Genomic DNA, 27,536 nt, shown 5'->3' with positions numbered 1-27,536 from the left:
AATTCTTTAAAAATCAAACAATGTGATTTTCAGATTCCCCCCCCCCCCCCCCCCCCCCCCCCCCCCACATTCTGTCTCATATGGTTGAGGGTTACCCATGTTGACAATTACAGGCCTCTCTAAAATTTTCAAGTGGGAGAACTTGCACAATTGGTGGTTGACTAAATACTTATTTTGCCCCACTGTAAATACATTCATAAATTAATACAATGTTAATAAAAGCTAAAAGGATCAAATTTAGGTGAATGAAACAAATACAAACTGATTACAGCCCCAAGTAACGATAGACGTCCAATTCATTTATTTCTCCACAACAAATCCAAATGCCTTTGCTTCTCCAACATGGCGAGATAGACACTACATGAGCGCGTGTGACGTGCCCGGCGCCGTCAAGCAGCAGCTAACGATCCCATAGGTGATAGAGCCGTGCGATCGCCAGCCAGATAATGAGACAGAAAGGGAGTGAGCGTGAGAGGAAAAGCTTCAGCGGGAACTCTGGGTAACGGGGCAAAGACGCCAAAGTCCTCACTTGACTTTTCACTCAGGGAACAACATCAACATGGCAGGAGCTGGTGTATTTTTAGATGCACTTTTAAACGAGTGGGACCTGAAAAGTGCCGATTGCTTTGTCAAAAAGAAAAAACAGCCTGGGTCGGGAGCGTGATGCTGTAGCGAGCCATAATGACGGCCTTGTTTTACAGGCTGTATTCCTTCATTACAGCATTGGCTCTGCACAACACTGTAAAATAGCACATAACACCGCAGTGCTGTATTTCTCTGTGGGTGTGTGGGTGTCAAGAGTGAGAAACAGAGAAAGAGATGAGGTGTAAAAGCAAAAATATTTAGCTCTTTCTGCCTCATCTTCGCTTGGTCTGGCTTTTCATCACAAGTCAAATTAAAAAGCAAAAGCCAGGAGATGATAGAGCGCCGAAGCCCCAGCTGGAAGAAGCTATTGGCTATTTGCATCCCAGGCAAAATTGTCTCAATAAAGCGGAAAGTTTCGTCATTTGTTCCAGCGGAAGCGGATATTTTTAGCGGGACAACAGTCAGCCAGCTGAGAACGTTACCCTCCGGTAATGATGTCAAAATTAGGAGAGGATTGTTGAATTTGAACACGCCGAGCGGAGCCGCGATGGCCCGCGGTACGAGCGGTGGCCTTTTGAGTCCGCGAACGACCTTTTGGTTGACCTCCTTAGCATGCACGGCATGTACGTGCGGCCATTCATGTATGATGGGATCATATTTACATGTATGTGCTGGACGACATGTCGACCATTTGACTGATGGCGCAGTGTATATAAGCGATGCATCATTTGTACTCGTGACAACTTGGCACATGCTCTGAATATATGTGGAACCCTTTGAGACACATATATGGTTGAGATTTTTGCTAAAAATGTTGAATTTTGTAACATCAATAAACATTGTAAACCAGGGGTGTCCAAACTTTTTGCAAAGGGAGCCAGAATCGATGTGCTAAAAATGTGGGGGGCCGACATTGGCTGACATCCTTTACATAGAACAATATATTTATGCAAATTTTAGCAAGCCATTCTGTGTGTCACATTTGCTTTATTATTTTTTTAAATTAATAATTTCCACAAAATCTTGCAACTAGCCTTTGTGGCGTTCTCTTTCATCTCTTGGGCTCTTGCGAAATACTGCTGCTGTAAAATTAAACTAGCTTTAAGTTGCTTCAATTTCTCGCTACGTATCTTCCCTGTAATCTTGTCGTACATGTCAGCGTGTCTTGTTTAGTAATATCGCCTCAAATCGAACAGTTTCAAAACAGCGACTGTCTCTTTGCAAATGAGGCAAGCAGTTTTTGCGTATTTTAGTGAAGAAATAGTCCAATTTCCACCTATCCTTGAAGCGTCGGCCATCACAGTCAACTTTCTTTTTTTTGTTGTTGTTGATTGTCGCCATTTTAGAAAATTGGGAGCAAAGGGTAATAATTTGACATCCTTTGCACCTCCAAAGGTACACGTGTATATCTAATTAGTGTCACACCGATACTAGATATGCAGAGTTAGGTAGTAACGCGTTACATTTACTTGAGTTACTTTTTGTGAAAAACGTACTTTTAGGGGTAGTTTTACCACATCATACTTTTTACTAATCACATAACTCAATTATACCAATCAAATGTAATACTGCAGTCACATGAATACACACAAACTTGCAGTCGGAAGTCTTATGATTGCGCCGGCTTGTTGAGTCACGAAGCACCATTAAAAATAAACTATTTCACATAGAGCCCTGCTGTCAAGATTGGTTGAAAGCACAGATTTCAGCCTTACTCCCAGTTTGTATTTGGCACTGATAAACCACGGAAAACCAGAGATATGATCATTTTAAAGTCATGATAGGTAATATGTTTCTCCACTAGTCAGCACTCAAGCTCTTTGGACATGTTATGTTTCATTTCTGTAGATTTTTCAAGTTGGAATGTAATTATTTTTGTGTATTTTTTGGTCTAATATGGTCATGCGATATAGTACAGCATAATAATAACAACAGTTCACGTATAAGAAATTGTGGTGAGAAAAAAAATTGTTAAAAAAAAAAAAAATCAGACGTAAGCAGTCACTTGAGTATTCTTTTCACTGAATACTTTTTTACTTTTACCTGAGTATGTTTTTGCATGACTACTTTTACTAGAGTAATATTATTTTGAAGTAATGCTACTCTTACTTGAGTAAAATTTTTGGCAACTGTACAGGAAAAAAGGCCAATATAGCACTTAAATGACTAGAGATGTGCGAGATTCTTAGATTATTCCCAATTCGGCTGTGGAAGGTTTGAGAACGATTCACAAACATCCAAATTCCGATTTTTGAAATATGTCAAGTAACGCGGAACTAAAACACAGTTAGTGCGGTGTTCGCAACGCAATGAGGAACGGACCGAGAGTAAACATCACGCTTGTCATTACCCGGGTGATGCCAATGCTCAACTCACGGCTCTGGCTCAACTCATGCTGCTAGATAAAAAAAAAAAAAAAAAACGACAATACCTGACTGCTGCCGACAGCCGCTACAAACTACATCCACATAATGCTACGGTAGATATCACATGTATAAAAAACTAGATGCGAAATGACAGACTCAGCGGCATTCGCAACACATGTATAGAAAACTAGATGCAAAATGACGGACTTGCCGGCGTTAGTAAACAGCCGCTATCTTAAAGCAGTACACTTCCCTAGAAGGCTGTTGTAGCCAGTGTTGTTAATTTTACTTTAAAAAAGTAATTAATTACAGTTACAAATTACTTCTCCCAAAAAGTAATTGCATTCGTAACTCAGTTACCTGAATTTAAGAGTAATTAGTTACTTGGCAAAGTAACTAGTGATAATTTTCATGTTGTTTTTTTTTTTCTTTAAAAAAAAAAAAAAAAAAAAAAAAAGGTCACACAATGTGAAGTTTAAAGGGTTTTTGGGACAATTGGCCCTAGCCCAATTCTTTACCCTCCACTTAACTAGACACAAGGGTATTGCGATAACTAGATAGTAACCTTTGCTATGTGTGGATGTCATTTAAAGTTGTGAATCAACCGTTAAAGTTGTTAAAATTGCTCCCGCTAATGCATTAGTTCCCTTCTGTCTACTTTCAACATGTGTAAGTTTTAAAACTGTTTAATCATTTAAAGATAGATTTAAGTCAAGATTTTGCCGATTTAGGACCATTTTAGATACAAAAAAAAAAAAAAGTAGGTTTGCTAGGAAGGAGCTCTACAACAGAGCCTTCCTGAGAGGTCTACTGCTTTAAGATGGCGGCTGTTTACTAACGCATGTAGTCCTTAAAATATGTTGCCAATGCAGCTGTGTCTATCATTTGCATCTAGTTCTATAATATGTGATATCTACCGTATCATGTGGGCGTAGTTTGTAGGCTACAGTCAGGTATTATTGGAGCCACCTAGCATCGCGTTTGCAACGGCGTCTTCCCCACCCCTGCTCTGCTCTCTCGTCTCCGTGAGTCCGTCTCTCTGACTTTTTTTATTCAACCAACTTAGTAACGCATAGTAACGCACGCCTTTCCCGCCTCAGTAACGGTAACGGCGTTGCCAAGATGAGAAAAGTAATTAATTACATTACTCACTACTGAAAAAAATAACGCCGTTAGTAACGCCGTTATATTGTAACGCCGTTATTAACAACACTGGTTGTAGCGAACCTAATTAACTTTTAATCTAAAATACTCCTAAATCGGCAAAATCTTGACTTGAATCTATCTTTAGAACGGTTTTAAAACTTCCACATGTCGAAAGTAGACAGAAGGGAAATTATGGAATAATGGGAGCATTTTTAACAACTTTATCGGTTGATTCACAACATTGAATTAATTGAATGTAGTTTAAAGCTGCTGATACAGAATGGGGACTTTCGTATTTTATTTACTGTTTTGAACTGTTAACTTGATACTGAAATAGTCGTTTATTTAAGCCTGAGATGATTTTTGTACAATTTTTGTAACTAATGTACAAAAAATTAAAAGCAGCTAATAGCTTTGGGGGGGCATCAATAATCGATTTCTAATGGAATCATAGCCTCTGAATCGTAATCGAATCGTTAGGTGCCCAAAGATTCCCACCTCTATAAATGATGTCATCGGTATTGGGGAGTAGTAAGAATTAACATGCCGATCCTGCTCAATAAGTACTCTTTAACACCTCCCTCTGGAAGTCACTCCCTAAACCCATCTGTACCTGCTCAGACCTTCCTACATTCAAAAAATTGTGAAAAACACGCCTTTTTAAACTAGGTTTTAACTTATAAGTATTTTCCTTTTGTTTTGTTCTGCTCACGTTGTTTGCTGTTTTTGTTTCAACTGTAAAGCGTTTTTGAGCATTAGTGAAAGTGCTCTACAAACAAAGTGTATTATTTATTATTAAGATCTCCCCAATATGGCCGTCAGCTACGCACACCGGTGTAACAAAAGGGAGCGATCGTTGCCCTTCGTAGGATCAACCAATCATCGTTCTGTTTTCAATTGAAATACCTTCATCACTAGTAGACGTCCAATCCATTTGAAGTGGGAGGGTATCAGCGAATGGGTGTACATATATTGATCTTTTTTAAGATTGGAATAAAGAATAAACAAACAAGCAAACGAAATAACAAGGCATTTTTCTTTATCCTACGAATTAATGCATCTGGGGTGGGGGTATATTTTAATGTGATTCAAAATGACAAATCTTCATCCAAAAATGTTTTTTACTGACCTTGCACTTTCCACCTGTTCGTTTGTGATACTCGTTTCAATATTCTCGTTAAAGGGGAAGTTCAGAATGATTGACATTAGGCTTAATCTTCAAGTTAGCAGGGGTTTAATTGGTCGGTGGAGTTGATTTCAACTAATTCCTTGCAGTTAGTTAATTATTTATTGGTTTCAGGCTTCGGCGTGGCTAAGCTAGTGCGAGTCAATGGGCCTGTCCTAGCATGCCAATAAAAAATAACATATGCACCCATGAAAGTCACAGATGACTCATGCAATCAATAGTGTTGGGTGCATTTTCAGGATGAAGTTTTTAAAACTTACCATTGCATGTCAATAACTGTAGGATGGACAGCAACATTCGTAATCCAGCTGCTCTGTAGGTAACCGGCTGCAGAGCGGAGTGATATTTTTTCCATCGGTGTGTTTATGTTGTAGCCAGCAGCAAGTATCCACAGTTTGTATCGTTCTTTGTTCTTCATAGGGAATTTGTGGAAACTCATTTGCCCATTTCTTCTGTCTGTTTCCACAGTCTCCAAATGCACGTTTCACTATGTTGCCGTTCTTCAATGTAGACTCTGTAGACTGATGCTGCATTCGAGGACGGTGGGAAGTCAGAGTATTCCAACCTCTGACCAGGAAAAATATACCGTAATTTTCGCACTATAAGACGCACTTGACTATAAGCCGCAGCTGTCCTCACTGTGTTATGAGATATTTACACCAAAAGATATAAACTGGTAACATTAATTGACAGCAGCATCATACGACTGTCATAAGACCAAATGAACCACCATGAAGCTTTGAACAAATTGGCTGCAAAGCCTCATTGCTTCAAGAAGCTACATTTGGCCATCACTGCTCCCTTGAGGGAGACAGACAACCTCTGCTGCCACCTAATGTCAACACTGTTGTCGTCCAACATGCCTCCTGGCATGCATTGCGGCGCTACAGAAAAAAATTCATGTTATGTGCTATTTATTTCTTCTGTTACTGTTCCAGTTGTTTCATTAATTGCTAGTTATGGTATTTGGGAACACTTCATTTGACAGCTGCGCCATAAGACTCATTAGACGGTCATAATTATGACATGACCCTGTCATGAGCATTAATGAATGATTATAACTGATGTCATTTTGTGTTATCCAGCAAATTATCCCACTTTTGAATGGACGTAAAAGATGCGAGCTGGCCAGTTAGTGACATAATTTGCCGGATGACACTTAATGACATCTGTCATAAGCATTCAGTAACGCTCATGATAGTGTCATGTCATAATTATGATGGTCTTACGACACCGCTGTCAAATAAAGGGTTAACTATTAACCGAAATAAATCAACAAATAAGCCGCACTGGACTATAAGCTGCAGGATTCAAAACGATGGAAAAAAGTAGCGGCTTATAGTCCGAAAATTACGGTAATTGGAACGCCACTCGAACTGGGAGGATCTAGTCGCGTTGTCAGAAAAAAAAGTACCCCGACTTCACGAGTTGTTCAATCAAACGTCAACAGTAACACTTAAGAAGGCAGTTTACAGTGTGGTGAGCCGTAGTTTTTTTCCTTCGCTAATCGATCGCTTACGATAAGACAAGTTTGCTGGAGGTCAAAATGTCTTTTGATGGCCAGAATAAAAATGTATGGATCGCTTTCAGTTCGCAATTGGTACCATCCGAGTGGGATAAGTTAGACTTCCCACCTTATTCGAATGCAGCATGAGCACGAGTGGCATAAGCACTCCTCTCTATTGTGGTCGCATTACGCATCTAAAAAAAATAGTCCCGCAGAAATAAATAAATTAAGGCAGTTTGGTGTGACATTGTTTTGGCAGCATGGGTATTTTGAACAACGATCTGCATTTTGAATGTATTTGACTATGTTAATGTCGTTTTTTTCATTGGCATGCTAGGATGGCACCATTGACCCGCGCTAGCTTAGCCACTCTGGAGCCCTGAAATTAATAAATAACAAACAAACTGCACAGAATTTGTTGAAATCAACTCCACTGAATAATTCAACCCCGCTAACTCGAAGATTGAGCCATAGACTTCATAACCTATTGACGTGACACGGGAAACGGAGCCGAACCATAGGGAGCCTTTTTTTTCAAAAACATTAAATTAAAATATTTTCAAAACCAAAGCTGCTACCGACCTAAAATCAACAAAATTCAGTCGTTCCCTTATAAAATCCCGATTAATTATTTTTTATGTAACTATAACGAAACTTAAAATGGCTACAAAAGTCTCAGATTTTACACTAGATGCACAAAAATCACCAAGTGCAGAGATAACCACCTATATTTTCAGGATCATTAGCAATATTTTACGTATAAGTTTTTGACCAAAATAGCAATGTATTTTTTTTTTTAATTTACTACAAGTTTACTACAGCTAATAAATCACTCAATTTACCATCAGAAACTTAATACTTGAGGAAAACATGCAGAATCAATTATAAATAATATGTAAATAGATTATTAATAAATTCAATATAGAATCACAACTTATTATAGAATAGAATAGCACTCTATTATCATTATACAGTTATACAATGTAATTGTGGAGCATCCCTAACAGTGCAGGATAAGATTAAATGTCAAAAGTGACGTGCAAGTATGAAATCTAAATAAACATACTGTAGATATAAAATGCGTATGAGATAGTCGATTCTTGGTTAAAAGCAAAAGTAACCGTGCAGGTAGCATGTATTTTACGTAAATATGGCGCATGTGCTGCTCGGCTTAAAGTTCACTGTGGCGCCGCCTTACAACAAGTCCACAGCAAAGAGCTTTTTTTGTTGAAATTCATGTAAATAAATGCTTAAATCCCTGAATTCTTCATTGATATGGACGTAAAACTGTTTTTATTTTTTTTGCTCGAACAAAAATTCTACATTTTTGACATTTCACTTAAATGTTATTTTCCGATGCTTTTGATGTTTTGGTTGTTTTTCCATCAAAGCTGTCTATTTCTTTTTTTTTTTAATTTGAAAAATACAGTGTTAATCGATGTTTTTAACCAGTGAAAATAGTCTGTTGCCCGTTGTGCTTGACAGAAAAGCTAAACTCCAAAAATAGGTATTTTTCTACTCATTAAAGCGCATTACATTTTGTCCTACTCCAAAGCCTTGTGTGCATATTTGACAGAAGCACATCCAGTATGTTTGATTATTGTATTTACAATGTAATTCGGCTCAGGATCCATCCATTGATTTCCTCCTCTCTCCCGTAGGACTACACGTTGACCATGTACTTCCAGCAAGCGTGGAGGGATAAGCGGCTCTCATACTCCGAGATCGCCTACAACCTCACTCTGGACAACCGAGTTGCCGACCAGCTGTGGGTCCCGGACACTTACTTCCTCAACGACAAGAAGTCCTTTGTGCACGGCGTCACTGTCAAGAACAGGATGATCCGCCTGCATCCCGATGGCACCGTGCTTTATGGACTCAGGTAAGCTGCTTAAAGCTGCCCCCTCTTGTGTACCGTGATTAGCACATTGATTGCGAAGCGTAATGAGCTAACAAGGTTGTATCTGGTGCATCTAACTGGGCCTTTTCATGATGTATGCTGGTTTATTGGAACCAATGTAATTGGAACCAATGTGGCTTGGATTTGGCTGGATTAGTGGCAGGAAGTAGCAAAGCTATGTTAATAATAGGGGTGTGCCATCTTAGGCACCCCACGATTCGATTCCATTACGATTCGGGGTGCTACGATTCGATTATTGAACGGTGATCACGGTATTGATGATGATCACGGTTATCGATGCATCATGCATTACTAATTAATAAAGTAGCCAAACAAATTTATGACCATTATTTATTTAAAATATCCCAATAATTCAAATTTTTTTTTTTTTTTTTTTTTTTTTTTTTTTAACAAGAAAGTGCAAAACATTAACCATTTTAAAGGCAGTACTTATACCTCAACATGCTTATACAACACACAGCTGACCTTGAGATGCTCTTTTTCACAAGAAGGTGCAAAAACATTAGCTGTAGTACCTATTTCTCTCAACAATACAATAAAATTTACACTGGTGGAATGAATTCCACATTTTCTGGAAAAAAACAAAGTATCTTGAGAAATGAGACTTCTTTTAACCAATATACTTTCTTGTCACAGATTACTATTTCTCATGTTTGTAGTGCTACCACTGTACTTAATCCTGGTTTTAAACGTTCTGCATCTGGAATAATTTTTGTACACCACCAAACAACGCACAACTTGACATGGAAATACATGTTAGCAAAGTCGCTACTTAGCATAGCGCTCAGCGCTAACTGGTAACATCCTAAAAACAACAACAATAAAAGCTAAACAGTACAAGAGGGTTTGTGTACTCACCTCTGATAGACGTACACAGGACTTAGCAAAACACTAGGCACTTTTTCTAATTAACACGACCTGAACCTACTGCTGGACGACTGAAAGACAAGGAGCAACGAACTATCTCTTTCCCCCTCTTTCGCTCTAAGAAATAACTTAGGCACAGAAGAGGACCAAAAGCGTGACAGCCAGATCCCTGCCTGTTTCATACACAAATTTATTTTCAAGTCTTTTGAAAAGGAGTAAATCTCTCGCTCAGTAACCATCTGCATCCATCATAATGTTGTGCGTCCATCCGTTAAAGATGTCCGGGCGGCAGACGTGTCTTGAATTTCGTTCCGCTACTAGTAGCTGTCATAAAGTTATTAGGGAAAATCATCGTTTTTGAACATTTATGAATCGTGTCGAATCGCGATGCATCTAATAATTGATTTTTTGGCACACCCTTACTTAATATACTGTATATATATTTTTTTAAATTTACCTATTTGTGCTTTTTTTAATGGCCTAAGACTGGGGTGTCGAATTCGTATTTATTGCAGGTTATAGTGTAGTTATGGTTTACTTCAGAGGTCCTCATTATGTCTGCCAGCTCGGGCTACCACGATGAATCGACGAATTGACAACTAATCGGTTAGCCAATGAATCAACAACTATTGTGATAGCCGATAAATCATTTGGAAACGTGCTTCACCTTAAAAATTGTCCAAATCATTAATTGCGAGCAAATATACTCTTATATATATTTATATTTATTTGTGTTTTTAATTTAAAAAAGTGAATATTATTTTTTTTGTAAAAAAAAAAAAAAAAAAAACTTTTGATTTTTAATTTAAGAAGAACAAACAGTTAATATTGTCTTTTAGTTATGTAATTATTTTTATTTTTATCTTTATTTTTTCTAGTTTATTTAACGTTCAAAATTAAGAATAACAATAATGAAAAACAAAAAAACAGAAAAACAGTCACTATTGTCTTGTTTATTTTATATTTTAATTTTTTCATTTATTAGTTAAGAAACCATAAAAGAAAAAACTGAATATTCTCTTTTATACATTTCTACAAATGTCATTTATTACATAAGAAAACAAACAAACAAAAAAAAAACCTGAATATTCTCTTTTATAATTTTCTATTTTATAAATTCCTACAAACGTGTATCTATTCATTTAAAATGAAAAAAGAAAAATCACTGACTCACTGAGTTGTCCTCGGAGCAGTATAGAAGATGCATGGATCAATTTAGCAATAAAACATGAAGTCAATGTACATAATTGACTTTCGCGGGCAACACACAATGATGTGGCGAGCCGGACCTGTGTCCTAAGATGAGGGCTGCAGCTATCGAATATTTTAGTAATCGAATGTTCTACTGAAAATTCCATCGATTAATCGAGTAATCAGATAAAACCTTTTTTTTGTTTTTTTTTTAGGTCAAGAGCAATAAGAAATATAGATGAGAAAACAAGACATTTCACCTAATATTGAACCATTTTTAGACAATCCATTTCTTTATTTTAGATGTACATTGTTGAAAACAGTCAACAATTTCATCTTATGTGACTAGAAAAAAAAATCACTGCTTTCTCCCCAAAAACTTAAGATCTTATTAAAAAAAAAAAAAAAAGTCTAATTTCATACCTAAAAATGTCCTTGATAACACACATCACGTAAAAGTAGGGTGTTTTTCCCGCGTGTTTCAATTGAATTTCCATTTGTGTCAAGTAATTAAATGATTCTTTGAGGCGGAGAAAATTCCTCGATCAATTTTTAAAATCAAGTTACTTGAATTATTCGAATAATCGTTTCAGCTCTACCTAAGATGTCTCAAAATATCGCCACACCAATAATAAAAGTAGTAAATGTTGTCAACTTGTCAAGGTTGGATGTTGAACTGACACATCTTTTTGTAATGACTTTTTCTAATATATATGTTTGTTGGGAAGAAGCCGTTTTGCTCAGGTTATTTGCAAGGAGAATGTAACCAAATCAAAATATTTCAGTGACTTGTTGTTACAGTGGGGCAAATACGTAAGTATTTAGTCAACCACTAATTGTGCAAGTTCTCCCACTTGAAAATATTAGAGAGGCCTGTAATTGTCAACATGGGTAAATCTCAACCATGAGAGACAGAATGTGGAAAAAAAGAAAACAGAGAATTACATTGTTTGATTTTTAAAGCATGTATTTGCAAATCATGGTGGAAAATAAGTATTTGGTCAATAACATAAGTTCATCTCAATACCCAATACAATACAATAAATACTTATTTTCCACCATGATTTGCAAATAAATTCTTTAAAAATCAAACAATGTGATTTTTTTTTTTCTTCCACATTCTGTCTCTCCTGGTTGAGGTTTACCCGTGTTGACAATTACTGGCCTCTCTAATATTTTCAAGTGGGAGAACTTGCACACTTATTGGTTGACTAAATACTCATTTGCCCCACTGTATGTGTAATGTGGTAAGACGAAATATTAAAGTGTTTTGTGTAGGTACGGTTCTAACACTTTCATCAATTACTGCTACTTGGGCCAGGGTTATGTCCCTAAGTGGGGGTGAACAGCAACCCTCAAATACCTATGATATAGAATAGTAAACATTTGTTCTAAGATTGTGCGAATTTCTCCATAAATTTCCCTCAGAGGACTTTATAAAAAGGGAAATGGACCCTGAAAGAAGTAAGGTTTCCCACCCATTCTTAAAGGATAGTTCCTTTTTAATAGCTCCATCCATCATCGTAAGACTTTAAATGGGTTTAACAAATTGAGCGCGGCACCGCTAAAAACACAAAAACCTTTATTTCAAAGGGTTGTGCAGATTTCTTGTATATTATTGTATTTTTCCTGAAATTATGGTAGCTCTTGACTATTGTTTATTTCAAACTCAAATAGGGTTGCAGCTATCGATTATTCTTGTAGTCGATTAATCAATCAATTTGTTAGTTCGGATAATCAAGTAATTGAATGAGGAACAGTTAATGCGTTGCAGATTTAATTAATTCAATTTTAGGAGATGTAAAGCAAAGGCTTGCCAAGCAGTGTTGTCTTCGTCACGATGACTATAACAAAAATATTTCGTCAAGGAACATTTTTTTTCATGATGATGACGAAATGATAATGAGCTAAAAGCTTGTTTTGGGAGACCAAAACATAAGCCAGTTTTCGTCTGACGAGACATCAACGAAACTGAAATGCGCAATAGTTCCGTCACTTGTTCACAATGTGTGACATTTTATGTGTAGTTAGCTTGCATCTTAGCAGTGTTTGGTTGTGTCACTCATGTGGCGTGATGCTGCTCTCCAGTCTCCGGGCTTGCAGTCACGGTATGATTTGTTTTCTTATTTTGCCAGAGTGAATATGCAATGTTGCTTTAGCCTTTAAAGGTCTGTGCTGAGTGATCATCACACACTAAATGTAACTCATAGCGTTAGCATAACATATACGTTAATATTAGGCTAATGCTAATGGCAAGTGTCCTCTTTAACTCTCGGACAACTTTTTTAATATACAGTTTTGGCGTCCAGGTGGGTATAATTAATTGAATATAACGTACTGTTTTCCTGCCGAGTGTGTATATCACCAAATTGGTGTTGTCCTTTTAGACGCTACAATTTGTGCTCGTCTGTCAGTGTTGATTTGAAATAGTTGGAAATGTTTATTTTATTTTATTTTTTTGGGGGGAGTAATTTTTTTAAAATTTTACAGATGAAAACATCTTGAATAAATGTCGAATAAAACTAGACTAAATTAGTCTTGAGTTTTCATCAACAAAAAACTAGACGAAGGCAAACACTTTTTGAGATGACTAAAATATGACTACGTCTAATAAGTATTATCGTCCAAAAGACTAAGACTAAAACGTAAATCAAAAGGGCTGCCAAAAACAACACTTGCTAAGATTGCACTTTCAAAAGAGCATTAAATGTGGATAAGAAATGAAATTCCTGAGGGTTTCTTCAAACTATGCAGAATTGCACTTTCATTTAATAAAAAATTCCCTGAGCTTAGCCTCAAACGGTATTAAAAAAATAAATGAGGATCTAAGTACAACAAAAGAACAATTGGTTAACTTGCAGAGCAAAAGTCCGCTAGCTTAAATGCTATAAAATGTTAATTTCTTTTACACTACTCTTAAAAAAAAATCGTTCAAACACGTATTCCCACAAAAAAAAATGGCTAAATATCAGCATTAACTCAATTAAAAAATGCATGAAAAAAACATTAACTCAAACAAAAACTTTATGTTGGTCTTAACAGGGAGCAGCTGGATTCAGTCATATTAAATGAGTTATGTCATATTCACTGTTGCCACTAGAGGGAAGTGTATCCACCCAAATTACTGTATTGGCCCGAATATAAGACGGCCCTGATTATAAGACGACCCCTTCTTTTTCAAGAATCAAATTTGAAAAAAGTCTTTTTGAACACCAAATTAATTTTTATACAGAAAATAATTACAGTACACCTGAAACAAATGATTATAACAATATATTTGAGAGAAAAAGCATGTTATTTTGCCTCATTCAAATCTTAATATCTGAACATTTAAATATGTAAACTAAAGTGCGAACACATTTGTAAATGAACGACTTCTGGTTTTTGAAATATAAATAAACCAATCTATTGTGATAAAACAACAAAATTGCAATAATTGCATTAACCATCAAAGTGAGGTCTAACTGCAACTGTAGTCTTGAAACAAATCTGAATAAGAAAAAACATTGCAATAAAATAATGCAAAGTGGTTAAACTTGAGAGTAGCTGAGATCTGTCATGACAGAACATCGCTTCAATGATATCTGGCGCCATCTAGCGCCGTGAATGGGTATAATGTCTACACCGCGAATATAAGACGACCCCCCCCCCCCCACTTTTTCAGTCTTATTTATATTCGGCCCAATACGGTAATAAAACTAAATGCAAACACTTTCAAAAGAAACCATTACAATGCCACTCTAATTAAACAAAAACTCGAAGCAGCAAAATTTAATTCAAAGCTTTTTTTCTCTTATCAAATTACTCAAGTTAATCGATTAATCATTGCAGCACTAAACTCAAGCGTCATAAAAGTTAGCTAGTTCTGGACTGAAAGTTAGCATAGCTCTGGACAAAGTTAGCTAGTTTTGCAGTGTCTTCTGTTCATTTTGCTGCGCTGTCGGTAAAAAGAAACTCCAAATGCCAAGAAGTAAATATAAAACACACTCTCTCCCCTCCATTGCTGTTGTTTGTCTCAATTCTTCTGATGTGCGCCGTGTGAAGTAGAAGCCGGCCGCCCAAATTGAATCGAGCATCTGGTTGTTGTTTTTGTGGTCCTCAGTGTTTGTGATCTGAGTAATAAAACTAACGTGTTTGAGTTAAGGATGTGGATTTGTTCTCCAAGCCACTGTGTTTTGAGAACCATGTTTGCTTGAGTATTACAAAGGCTGTCCTTGCATTTCCTTATTCTGATTCTTGTTAGTATGCCAAAGCATAGTTGGAGTTTGACTTTTGGGCAGGTGGGGCACAAATGTTGATGACCCCGAAACGTAGTGTCAGCAATAAAATTAACTTACAAGAATATTTATAATAATAAGTTGACAATGAGTGTTTGATGTTTCCCATCATTCTTGAGGGGAATTCTAAATCAGGCTGCTTAGGCAATACTTTTCGCCAAGATCGTCATCCATTGAATATGGTATGCCCGCCGGTGTCGTGCCAATATAGTTACCCCAGTCAAAAATTGTATCCCCTAGGTGGAGCCATATCTTAGAGCCGTGTCTTTAGTATTCAATCAAAAAGAAAAAGTAGCTTCAATCAAAATATATATTTTCAACCAAAAAACCCTCACTTCAATTAAAAAAAAAAAAAGTGTTTGAATGCAAAAATAAATTTGAAACTAAAAAAAACTCAGGAAAAAAAAAAAGCATGTGAAAGCTATTTTTCTTTGATTTTTTTTTTTTTTTTTGTTTGGGATTGAAGTCAAGTGTTTTTTTTTTTTTTGATTGAAACAACTTTTTGGATTTAAGTTATGTTGATTTGTGTTTGAGCCACATTTTGGCTAGGACATTTTTGTCTTTATTATTCAATCAAAAAACAAGTTGCTTCAAAAATATATATATTTTCAAAAAAGAAAAATCACTTCAATCTAAAAAAGAAAAATTTCAACCATAGAAAAACTTTTTGAATGCGAAAAAATATTTGAGATCGAAAAATTTGCATTTGAACACGTAATTTTTCGTCGAAAATGTTTTCTTTGATTGAAGCAATTCTTTTCGTGTTTGGGCCAATATTATGGGTAGGACATTTGTGTCTAAATCATTCAATCCCCCAAAAAGTTGCTTCAATCAAAAAAATATATTTTCAATCAAAGAAAAAAATCTTTTCAGAAATAAAATTCCACCTCTCTAATTTTTATTTTTTTTGGGGGGGTGAAAATTCTATGCAAAGCAAATGACCGTCTAAGGTGCTAGTCACATGATCTGTTCGAAAAATAATTTTGACCCATTCTCAAAATATATTTTTTTGTTCATTTCATTCATTTTTATAGCAGTTTTATTGCTTTACAACTTTTATATATATAGGACAGTGTTTTTCAACCTTTTCTGAATCACGGCATGTTTTTACATTGGAAAAAATCTCGCGGCACACCACAAACCAAAAATGTTCCAAAATTACTTTCTGTACAGTATATTTAATTTTAAAATAATTTCTCATATTTATACTCTCTCTGTTATTATTTTTTTATTGCAGTTACGCTTGAAAAGCTCCGAATTATCAGACAAGGGGACTTTAGCAATGTCTTTAACCGCATCAGGGCCGAGCATCACGCTGACAATAGCTTTGCAGGCAGGTAGGATTAAGGTCTCTGCCACAGTGTGGGACTTTTTTGATTGAGCAACACAGGGTTACTGGCTTTGAGGGCGTTCTCATTTACCTGTTTAGTTTTTCTCAAAAAAGTTGCCTGTTACTCTGTGTTTTCCCAAAGGCGAACAAAATAGTCAATCGACTAGTTTTGAAGTGATGGGTGTATCGTTTGGAGATGACGTTTAGGATAGCTGCTCGTGTCGCGTTCAAGAACTGCTCGGACTTCTAGCCATCAGCCATTTTGCTGTTCTCCACAATGTGTTGGAATAAAACACGAGGAGGATTACCGGTCGTCACATATGGATAAAATGGAAAGGACACTTTTGTGTATATTGACTCTTGACGAGTCTAATCGAATGATGTACAGTAGACGTGCTGTGGTCCACATTGTCGCGGACGGCAAGGTTGCTGATGGCTAGAAATCCGAGCACTTATTGAACACGACACGAGTAATACTTCACTCATCTGGACATGACTGCAACTTTCTATCTATCTAATGATAAATCCTAATTAAAAGGCAAGGCAAACTTATGTATATAGCACAATTCAACACTAGGCAATTCAAAGTGCTTTACATCACATGAAGATCATAAACATCACATTAAAATCAATAGAACGTAAAAACAAAGACAATTGAAATAGGAAATAAAATAATACATAAAAATCGCATTTAATCACGAATAGAATAAAAAAAATAAAAAAAATAAAAAAATAAAACAAATACTACTACTATTGCTAATAATTGAACTAAGCAATGGAGATAAGAATAGAAAGCAAATAGAATGAAATATATAGACAGTTATGGATGTGCTGTGCTAAACAAAAGCGTTTTTAGCCCTGATTTAAAGGAGCTAACAGTTTGAGCATACTTTAGACCTTCAGGTAACTTGTTCCAGAGGTGAGGAGCATAATAACTAAATGCTGCCTCACCCTGCTTGGTTCTTGTTCTTGGAACATGCAGAAGACCGGTTCCAGACGACCTTAGGGGTCTAGATGTCTCATAGGAATCTAACAAATCAAGCATGTATTATGGTCCAAGGCCATTAAGTGTTTTGTAGACGAGCAGTAGTACTTTATAGTCTATCCTTTGACTCACTGGAAGTCAGTGTAACGATTTCAAAACCGGTGTAATGTGGTCCAGTTTCCTTGTATTTGTGAGGACTCTGGCTGCAGCATTCTGTACTAGCTGCAGCTTCCTGACTGATTTTTTATCAAGACCTGTAAATATATACAGGTCTATATAGAAAAAAGCGATATTGTAAGCCTGAACGATATATCGTTTAAACATCGCCATGGCGATGTGCGCGTGCGCGATAGTCCCATCGCAAGCACGTGCGATAGTTTTTATTTTTTTTAATCCACATACGCCTTGCTTTCTGCTCTGCGCACAGCCTCACACCCTCCCTCTCCCAGCCCTTTGTTCCTCACAGTCACTGCAGCACTTGCATATTAAAGTTAACGATGACCATTGTCTTTGATCTTGCCAAAGAAGCGGACTTCAAAGCGGAGCAATGTGTCGTTCAACTTGTTAAACAGTTTCTGCAAGGAAGCCGTGCTGGAATGAATGTGTGTGTGTGTGGAGACGTTGGAGACATATAAAATAAATGCCAGAAGTGATCATGAGGAGTTTGAAATTTCTACACGTCACTCCAAGAGTCACAGCTAAGGTAGATAAACAGAAGCATTTAATAAAGCCAAGCATTTTTCTACTACAGTACTTTATTCTTGTTCGAAAATGATTTGGTTGCATAGTTATGTTTAAACCCATCATAATTATGACATTTGAAGTGCTTAAAAACCATTTATTTATATACATTTTTAAAATCACTTTGGGGGAAAAAGTGAGAAAAAAACATGACTTATATGTATCTCTTTCCAATGCTAAATCTGAATAAATACTTTGAGCACAAAAACCACAAAAAAAAAAAAAAAAAAAAAAAAAAAATGGGGGGAGTGCGCTACTTCACGGTTTTTATCGCGCCGGGTTCTGGTCCTCATTAACCACGAAAAACGAGGGATCACTGTACACTGTGGTGATGGTGAGTCATCCAAAGTCTTTCCCAACAGCTATTCAAGTAATCTCGTGAAAATTTCTTTAAAAAAAAAAAAAATTATTAGGGCTGTCAAACGATTAAAATTTTTAATCGAGTTAATTACAGCTTAAAAATTAATTAATCGCAATTCAAACCATCTATAAAATATGCCATATTTTTCTGTAAATTATTGTTGGAATGGAAAGATAAGACAAGATGGACATATACATTCAACATACGGTACATAAGGACTGTATTTGTTTATTATAACAATAAATCAACAAGATGGCATTAACATTATTAACATTCTGTTAAAGTGATCCATGGATAGAAAGACTTGTAGTTCTTAAAAGATTAATATTAGTACAAGTTATAGAAATGTTATATTAAAACGCCTCTTAATGTTTTCGTTTTAATAAAATTTGTAAAATTTTTAATCAAAAAATAAACTAGTAGCCCTATTCTGTCCTCAATGTGTGTGAGTACACAAATTGACAGATAGCGAACATAAGTTCCAAAAAGAAATCAGACGGTGTGGCAAAGTTGCATGGGCTTTACTGAAGTCATCTCTTTTTGACAGGAGCACATTTCTTGTATTTTTGTAAAACTGAAAATAACAAGGCAATGTGTCAATAAGTTGCATAAATCACAAAATAACATAAAATGTACTCACGTGTCCATTTGAGCAGTAGCACTAGCCAATTAGCTCACAAGCATCTAACAATGTAACTGCATTTCACCATATATGTGAACAAATTCAAATACACATCATCAATAACTATATAATGCTCATGAATATAAACAAAGGAGGAATATAACTCACAAGCGATGCATGTATTACAGTGTTTCCCATAGGATTTTTTTGAAACTGTGGTGGTGGGCTGCATCGGAGTCGGACGGCCTCACCATGTCGTGCCACGGTGATTTTTTTTTTTTTTTTCTTCATTATTTTTTTCCCCCAAGAAGAACCATAACAAAGATATATTTGAAATATTTCATTAGCTAGGCTAATGTTATAGCTCTCAGCTACGGTATATGTATGTAAAATGCGTAGCTGATTACAGCTACGTTACCCTATGTAATAATGCGACTTTTTTTCTCGTAGCAATAGTACGACTTACATCTCGTAGTGACTCAGGGTTGGCAACCCAAACTGTTGAAAGAGCCATATTTGACCCCCCCCCCCCAAAAAAAACAAAAACTAATACAGTATGTCTGGAGCAGCAAAAAATTCAAAGCCTTGTACAAGCCTTATAATTATCAATACTAGCTATATTAGCCTACTATAAAAATGACTAAGTTGGCTAGAAATACATAAGTAGCCTTCATGATTAAATGTTTATTTTCCCTGCAGTGGATCCTATAGCGCACCACGTGACTACTCTGTTGTACGATGCCACCACAAGTTTAACTTCATTACAATATTAATGAATTGAAAGAATTTTTGTGTCATGTTTGTCCTCCTAGAAATCCTATTAAAACAAAAAATATATTTCCCTCCCCCATCTTTTTCCATTAAAAAAAAAAGAAAAAGCAGCGCTAAAGAGCCGCATGCAGCCCGAGAGCCGCGGGTTTCAGACCGCCGTCGTAGTCCTCCTTTTTCCTTTTTATTTGACCCTCGTAAGTACTACATTACCACAACAATAACAGCCCTTCTGTCAACTGACCCATTTACAGGACTGGGGGAATTCTAATAGCCGTGTAAAGAGTTTTACTTGATTCGGTGAGAAGGTGAAGTTTTTTCCCCGTTGTTCGTGAACTAAATTTTCACACAAACGCACATCGAGGTACCATTAACTTAGCAAGGAGAGGTATGAGAGTCATTTTTCGAGTGTCCCAGAGCTCGCGAAATTGGGGGGGGGGGGGGCGCATTTATCAAAGTTTCGTCAGCCGTAATTTGTCTGAAGTTGGCGCGCCGGTGTTGTGCCGAAAAATAGCCACTCCACGCGAAATGTCCCCCCTGACGGGAGCGCCCACGCGTCACTCGTACAAACAGCCTTTTCTTACCAATCGATGGACACGGAAACGACGTTCTTGTACCGTGAATATGCATCATTTTACTCTGCTTGAACTAATAAATATTTTACTGTGACCAACGCTCTGAAAATAGAGCAAGGCTTTATTTTGGGCCCCGCCTCTCCGCACAAGTTCAATCAAAGTTTGCTTTACGTCCAAGACGGCCGTCCACCGCTCACTTTCGCCGAAAAGTCAGATCCAAACTATTGTAATGCCCCGGATATGGTGAAGAAGTCTGTATTTGCTTACCCACTTGATTGTGGTAACAATAATACAGAAAAACAATAACAAAATAACAGCGGGCTGCTAAGACATGCGACCGCTATCTCTCGCTATCTCGCTCGTTCTCCCATTCTTCCTACTCGTTCCCCTTGCGTCTCTTAAATAAATAAATAAAATACTACTCTAAAATGCTACTCTACTACCCGCGCGCGCTCTCGCGGGTAGTAGAGTTGAGTGGGCTACAGCTGTGTAATCGGCTGACTGACGCATCTGATTATTAACAAGTTGGCCTTTCACTGTACTGACATTTAAATCTGTCTGAGCGGGCCTAGTGCGTTCATTGCGTCAAATATTTTAACGTGATTAATTTAAAAAATTCATTAACGCCCGTTAACGCGATAATTTTGACAGCCCTAATATATATATATATATATATATATATATATATATTTTTTAATATCGCAATATAATATCACAATATATCGCAACCCCCCAAAAAATCTCAACAATAGTGTTTTCCAATATCGTTCAGGCCTACGATATAGTATAATTTATCGTGGCACACCTGACGATCTCTCACGGCACACTGGTGTGCAGCGGCACACTGGTTGAAAAACACTGATATAGGAAAGTCAATTACATGCAATGACACTTTTCGCCCCCCCCCCCCCCCCCCCCCCCTTAAAATCCACTTCTGTGCCAAAGCGATGATCTTTTCAATAAGGTTGTATGACAAAAGCGCCACTCTCTTAATTTCGCTGCCCCTGTCCCTTAATGATCGTGAAAATCAAATATTGATCGTTCCAGATCAATGATGAAGCAGTCCAATTCAAACAAGCGACATGTCTCATTGGATCGAGATGGTTCAGCCTGTCTGCGAGTTGTTGCTACTTGGCGTTGGACCGGCATGCCTCAGAGGAGAATGCAATCCATTATTGATCATTCCTAATTAATAATGAAAAAGTTTAATACAAATACCGAATCCGCAGCCGCACCGCAGCAGCGTACGTGGTCTCTCCCTCACCGTGGCTCCGATTCGTCGCCTCCTCCTCTTTCTTTGCGTTAGCGCATTTTCACGTGCGCTCCGATTAGCTTACACGCTTTAAAAAACAAAACAAAACAACTGTTTCTAATTCAAGACGTTGCTTCATTCAGTCATTCTCTCGCTAGACACGGCGATGCCTTTCTTGCGCAAAGGCTCCTTAAAATATTAAAGCATCTGCACTGCACCAGATTATTCATCCCAACATTTTGTTAAGAAATGCAATTCATAACACTCTGAGCCAATTATATAAACCCAACACATATGCTTTGCATAACGGCCCCAAAAAATGGAGGCCGGGAGAGGGCTTGTTGTGAATTTGAGGGCGTGCGTGCAGCAGAGAGATGCAGTTGTTACCTCACATACGTCGTCCTTGTCAGCGCTGGTGCCTCCCGGCTCCTCCATTATTTGCTTCGTGGGTTTGGTTCAGGTTTTATTTGATGCTAGCTCGTCCAGACACGAGCTGCTGTCAGAGTCAGGCCGGCCAGATGCCTGAGTGCTCTGAACAAGCTGACACATACCTGCAGAGACGGCCGGCCTGGTTGCAACAGCAGGCCTGGAGTGGATGTGCACAAGATGGCCAAGTGAGTGAAGGGTCCTCACTGGGAAAACACGATGTACGCCAATGCCTCGCCAGTCACGCAATCAGAGTGCATGTTTGGGAGACGAGCTGTCGTGCCGAGAATTAAGATGGTTCATCAGCATGTAAATCCAGCTAAGGTCTCAGATACAATTACTGAGGAAGTGGGGCGGTGATATTTTAGCATAGGACTGCTTTGACATTGACTAAAAGTCGTGCCGACAAAACGACAGGACATATAGCATCTTACCTATCAAATTTTAAGCCTTTCATGTATGAATTATGATTTTTTTTTTTAAACCCTTAAAGGCACTCATTTAACTGATTGGCTGCCTTCGCCGGCACTAAACGTCCAATCCATTCTGACAGGGAGGGACGAATGAATGTTCGTCCTTTTGCTCCTCCAATTCAAAAGGGATACAATAATGATTCCTATATTTTCTATACTATAAGCAGGGGTGAAAGTGGGCCAGAACGGTCAGGAACGCAGTTCTGGTATAAGATTCAGGGCCTGACCAGTACACGGTGCTTTAAAGTGCATGTGACACGAAAAAGCATGTTTATTTCATAATACACGCGGTATTTTATGCTCCTGAATGATATGGACCGCTTGGATGTGTGTGGAAGCGATCGCTATATTTATTTAGTTTTTTGAATCCCGCGCCATGAATATGAGTGACTTCCGGCTTCGGTCTTGCATTGAGGAGGAGGGCGCTGTGACGTGTACGGTAGAAGGCATCCTCTTCACTATACAGCGTACTGTTGTGTATGAGGACGAAGGATTCAGCTGATTTTACGGATTAATACGTTTATTTTTCGCATCACGCCAGCCAAACGGCTGCAGAAAAATCATTCTGTATGAGGGAGAGGCGTATGCGCCTTTTTGGAGCTTCAAAAGGTTCCCATTCACCGTGGATATTGGCTAAACAAGCCCGACTACTGTGGGACCATTGGACTTACGAGGAAGTGAGTAAACATCTTGTTTAGTATTATGTCAAATATTAATACAGCTATGACAAAGTAAACACTACAAACTTTCTTTAAATAAAGGACTACTTACGTTTGATCATTGACAGGCATGTAAAAAGCTCTCCTCATGCACATTAGCAGCACGTTAGCTGCACAACAACTGCAGCCACCCTCCTCCGGGGAACGAACTGTAAATTGCTCTCCGCCGGGCGGTTTGCCGATCCGCGAAGACAATCGACAACCCAGTCGTCATGTCAAATAATCCAGGCTAGTTGTGTGTGATTTTCCGCTTCGAAGACTTTGAAACATCACTCGGTTCGGGTTAGCATGTCGGCTAGCTGTCACGCCTTTTGGTTTGTTTACATTCTCCGAAGCCGGGGAAGGGAAATGACATATGTCCGATTTAGGTGTCATAAAATATCGTTCGGGAGGTGCGACAGTAAAGGTGAAGTCGACAGTTTTGACCATTATGGAGTAATTTTGCCATGTCGTCCTGAATAAATGCATTTTTATTATTTCATATTCCATTTAGCACAAGACTGTTATTTGTCATGACCATGACCAATTATTTAGCAATTGGGGAAAATACTTGGATAAAAAGAATATCCTGTAAAAAGTTTGAAGTAAAGAGACAGAAACAATGACATTTTGCAGCTCTCTTCGTCGCGTTTTCCTCGTTGTGAATAGTTCCCCCTCGACGGGCTGACTGGTCCTTCTCAAGCCATTTATGTAGCTATTGGGGAAAAATACTTGGATAAAAAAAATATCCTGTAAAAATATTGGAGTAGAGAGACTGAAACAATGACATTTTGCGGCTTTCTTCGTCGCGTTTTCCTCGTTCTGAATAATTCCCCCTCAATGGGCTGAATAGTAAAAACAATGAGCCCAGTCTACCGCTGACGTCATCCAGCTGTTGGGGACGCTAAAGCCCTATAATGGTAGGAGTGGCTAATCGGCAGATTAAAAAACTAATTTCTCGTCCTCTGCGCTTTGCTAAATTGTTGTATATAGTCGAATCGTCTCAAAATATGATTCCAATTCACATAATAATGCCATTTAAGACTTTTTTTCTCCTGTCGTATGCTCTTTAAATCCGAAAATATGACCGCAACTGTCAAAACGCTATGTAAAAAAAAAATGCTAAGCTGCCACACATGCATTTCAGCTCCAAGAAGAAAACAATCTACCAACATCAGATTTACATACACAAGTGTTAACAACAAGCATAATAAAGTGCTGTTTCCACCAATATTTATTATTGATTTTATTCCACGGACAGCATGGAGGTTTCCACAGCTGCTGCAGTTATCTGAGTCCGACGATGATGAGTCACGTCAATGTGCAAATGCACGAGCAAAGCAAAACGCCTGCACTCATTTATCCGTTCAAATGGCTGACATACTGTCATGTGGTCAGAAGAGATGTTTAGCTCTGATTGGTTCAAATGTGCATGTTTTCTGGAACAGCAAAAAAAAAAAAAGCTTGTTGAATTGATGCCACAAAAAAGAGCAAAGCAACATAAAATGGATCAAATCTTTAAGAGCAACGAAAGAGTTGAGGAGGCTTATTTATGATATTTCGTTTTATTTACTCTGATGGGGGTGTTCAGAACATCTTAGCTGTCAATGTGCGCTTTGGATTTATATTTGTTCATTTATGTTAGGCTACTTATTCATTTCCTTATGATTTAAAAAGGTCAATGTTTGCGCGATCTTCAAATATATTCCATTTCACTCCGCATAATATTAGTCATTTGTACTTATTTTTCTGAATGTATCTTACTTATATATTTATTTTATTTTTTTAAAAGTAAATGTTTACATTCACTCCAATATTAATATATATCCTATGTTCTTAAGTAGTTAAAATTGAGATTTGGCATTTAGTATGTGAGGGAATGAGGGAAAATAAAAATTAGGAGATGGAGGTTTGCTGTTTTTGTTAACTTTTATTTTGTAAATCATGAAAAAAATACAATTTTGAATGAAAATAAGTTTTTGTATGTGTTATAGAAATAACTGTGCTAAAACAGTTTTTTTTTTTTTTTTTTTTTTTTGCATTTCAGTAGTTTAAGAGGTTTGACCACCTCCCCAATCATAAAAAAAATAAAATAAAATTTCTGGCGACCTTCACGTCAGGGAGTTCCGGCAAGAATTTCTAGCCACTTTCACCCCTGACTATAAGTCACACTTCTTTACATAGTTTGGCTGGGCTTCCACTTAAATGTGTGTGTTTTTTTTTTTAAACTGACCGTCGACAACCTGTGTTATGTTGTGTTGTTTAGGCTACAGTTATCCAAAACACTGTTGATATTAGGGCTGGGACGATCCACTTTTGTCACGATCCGATCCGATCCGTATCCCAATACCTGTGTGGTGATCCGATACATATCGCGATACTTCAACTATGGCAGGAGTATCCAGCTCCGGTCCTCGAGAGCTACCCAGCTTGTTTTCCATGTCTCCCTCCTTTAACACACCTGAATCAAATGATCAACCATCAGCAAGCTCTGCAGGAGCCTGATAATGATCCTGATTATTTGATTTAGGTGTGTTGGAGAGGAGGGCTCGCGAGGACTGGAGTTGGATACCCCTGAACTATGGCAACATATTACCTTTTGCTGGAATTTGACCTTTCAGTCGGATTGCCAGAATCACGCCAGCCAAACCACCGGAACCGCTAGCGCAATTCCATCGACCCGGGCCGGCGCCATCCCAACAATCCAGCCAAAAGGCCAAACTCCACACATTCACCTTAGTTTTAACTAGGGTTGTCAAAATTATCGCGTTAACGGGCGTTAATTAATTTTTTAAATTAATCACGTTAAAATATTTGACGCAATTAACGCATGCACTGAATGACCCGCTCACGCATTGCCTCAAACAGATTACAATGATGCCGTTTATGGACATTAAGAGTGAAGAGAATGCCTCAAAAAAAAAGAATAATGTTCACAAAAAGAAAAGCACTTCAGTCTGTAGTAATGAGGCCCTATTGTCACACAGTTAAACAACAATGCAAAGTGAACTGGCATAAACTGGCAATTTACTCAGACTTTGGTCACTCTATTCTTATTATTGTTATTTTTATTATTATTATGATTAGATTAACTCTGTAATATTACAAATTTTATTAAAACGGAAACATGAAGAGGGGTTTTAATATAAATTACTATAACTTGTAACTATAACATTTATCTTTTAAGAACTACAAGTCTTTCTATCCGTGGATCACTTTAACAGAAAGAATGTTAATAATGCCATTTGTGGATTTATTGTTATAATAAACAAATAAAGTACTTATGTACTATATTGTATGTATATATCCGTCTTGTGTTTTATCTTTCTGTTCCCACAATAATTTACAGAAAAATATGGCATATTTTAGAGATGGTTTGAATTGTGATTAATTACGATTAATTAATTTTTAAGCTGTGATTAACTCAATTAAAAATTTTAATCGTTTGACAGCCCTAGTTTTAACCCTTTGTACTGACTCCACTTTAAAAGCTGGAAAAAAGCTTTGAAACACAAGGTGACAGTTTATTCCAAAGTTGACAGCAATCAGACAGCAAGGCAAAAACAGCTAACAGACCCAGACGAAGAAGAAGGCTGGATCCAGGGTCAACAAAAGATTCCCAAGCAAAATGACAACGATTAGTTAAACATTCACTCTTTTAAAGGCTCTGGTGAGGCGGGCTGTGGTCCTGAAGAAGTGTGTGTTTCGGTGTTGTTTAGGGTTCTTGTCTGTTGTGAATTGGGCAGGAGAGTTTGGACGTTACTGTTGCCACCCCCAACCACAACACCAACAACCCGGTCAAAAGGCCAAACTCGACGTGTTCACCTTAGTTTTAACCCCTTGTACTGACTTCATTTTAAAAGCTGGAAAAAAGCTTCGAAACACAAGTTGACAATTTATTCCAAAGTCGACGGCAAAAACAGCAAAAAGACCCAGACGAAGAGGAAGGGCGGATGCAAGGTCAACAAAAGATTCCCGAGCAAAATAATTATGATTAGTTAAACATTGTCTTTTTAAAGGCGCTGGTGAGGCGGGCTGTTGTCCGGAAGAAGGGTGTGTTTGGGCGTTGTTTAGGGTTATTGTCTGTTGTGGATTGGGCAGGAGAGTTCGGGCATTACTGTTGTCAGGGCAACAAGAGTTGAGGATTTTGCCAGCCTCAGCGCAAAGTGAGAGCTGAGTGTCAGCTTCTCAGTCGCAGGTTCCTCCGTTATCAGATGTTCCTTCTAGGAGGAGAGGATGTCCTTTCATTGTTTTCGACT

At 37.6% G+C, this 27,536-nt stretch overlaps 1 protein-coding gene across 1 annotated transcript in view; it reads left to right on the top strand.

Moving 5' to 3' along the window:
• gabrb2a (gamma-aminobutyric acid type A receptor subunit beta2a) overlaps window positions 1-27,536 on the top strand; it is a 123,096-nt gene that overhangs the window by 45,561 nt on the left and 49,999 nt on the right. The window contains exon 5 of the mRNA XM_057851186.1: window positions 8,452-8,672. Within this exon, the coding sequence (XP_057707169.1) occupies window positions 8,452-8,672 (221 nt within the window). The remainder of the gene's footprint in view (window positions 1-8,451; window positions 8,673-27,536) is intronic.

This window comes from Corythoichthys intestinalis, chromosome 11 (genome assembly GCF_030265065.1).
Source record: "Corythoichthys intestinalis isolate RoL2023-P3 chromosome 11, ASM3026506v1, whole genome shotgun sequence".
NCBI lineage: Eukaryota > Metazoa > Chordata > Actinopteri > Syngnathiformes > Syngnathidae > Corythoichthys > Corythoichthys intestinalis.
The sequence above is the reverse complement of the archived record's forward strand: the minus strand, read 5'-3'. Positions and strand labels throughout refer to the sequence as shown.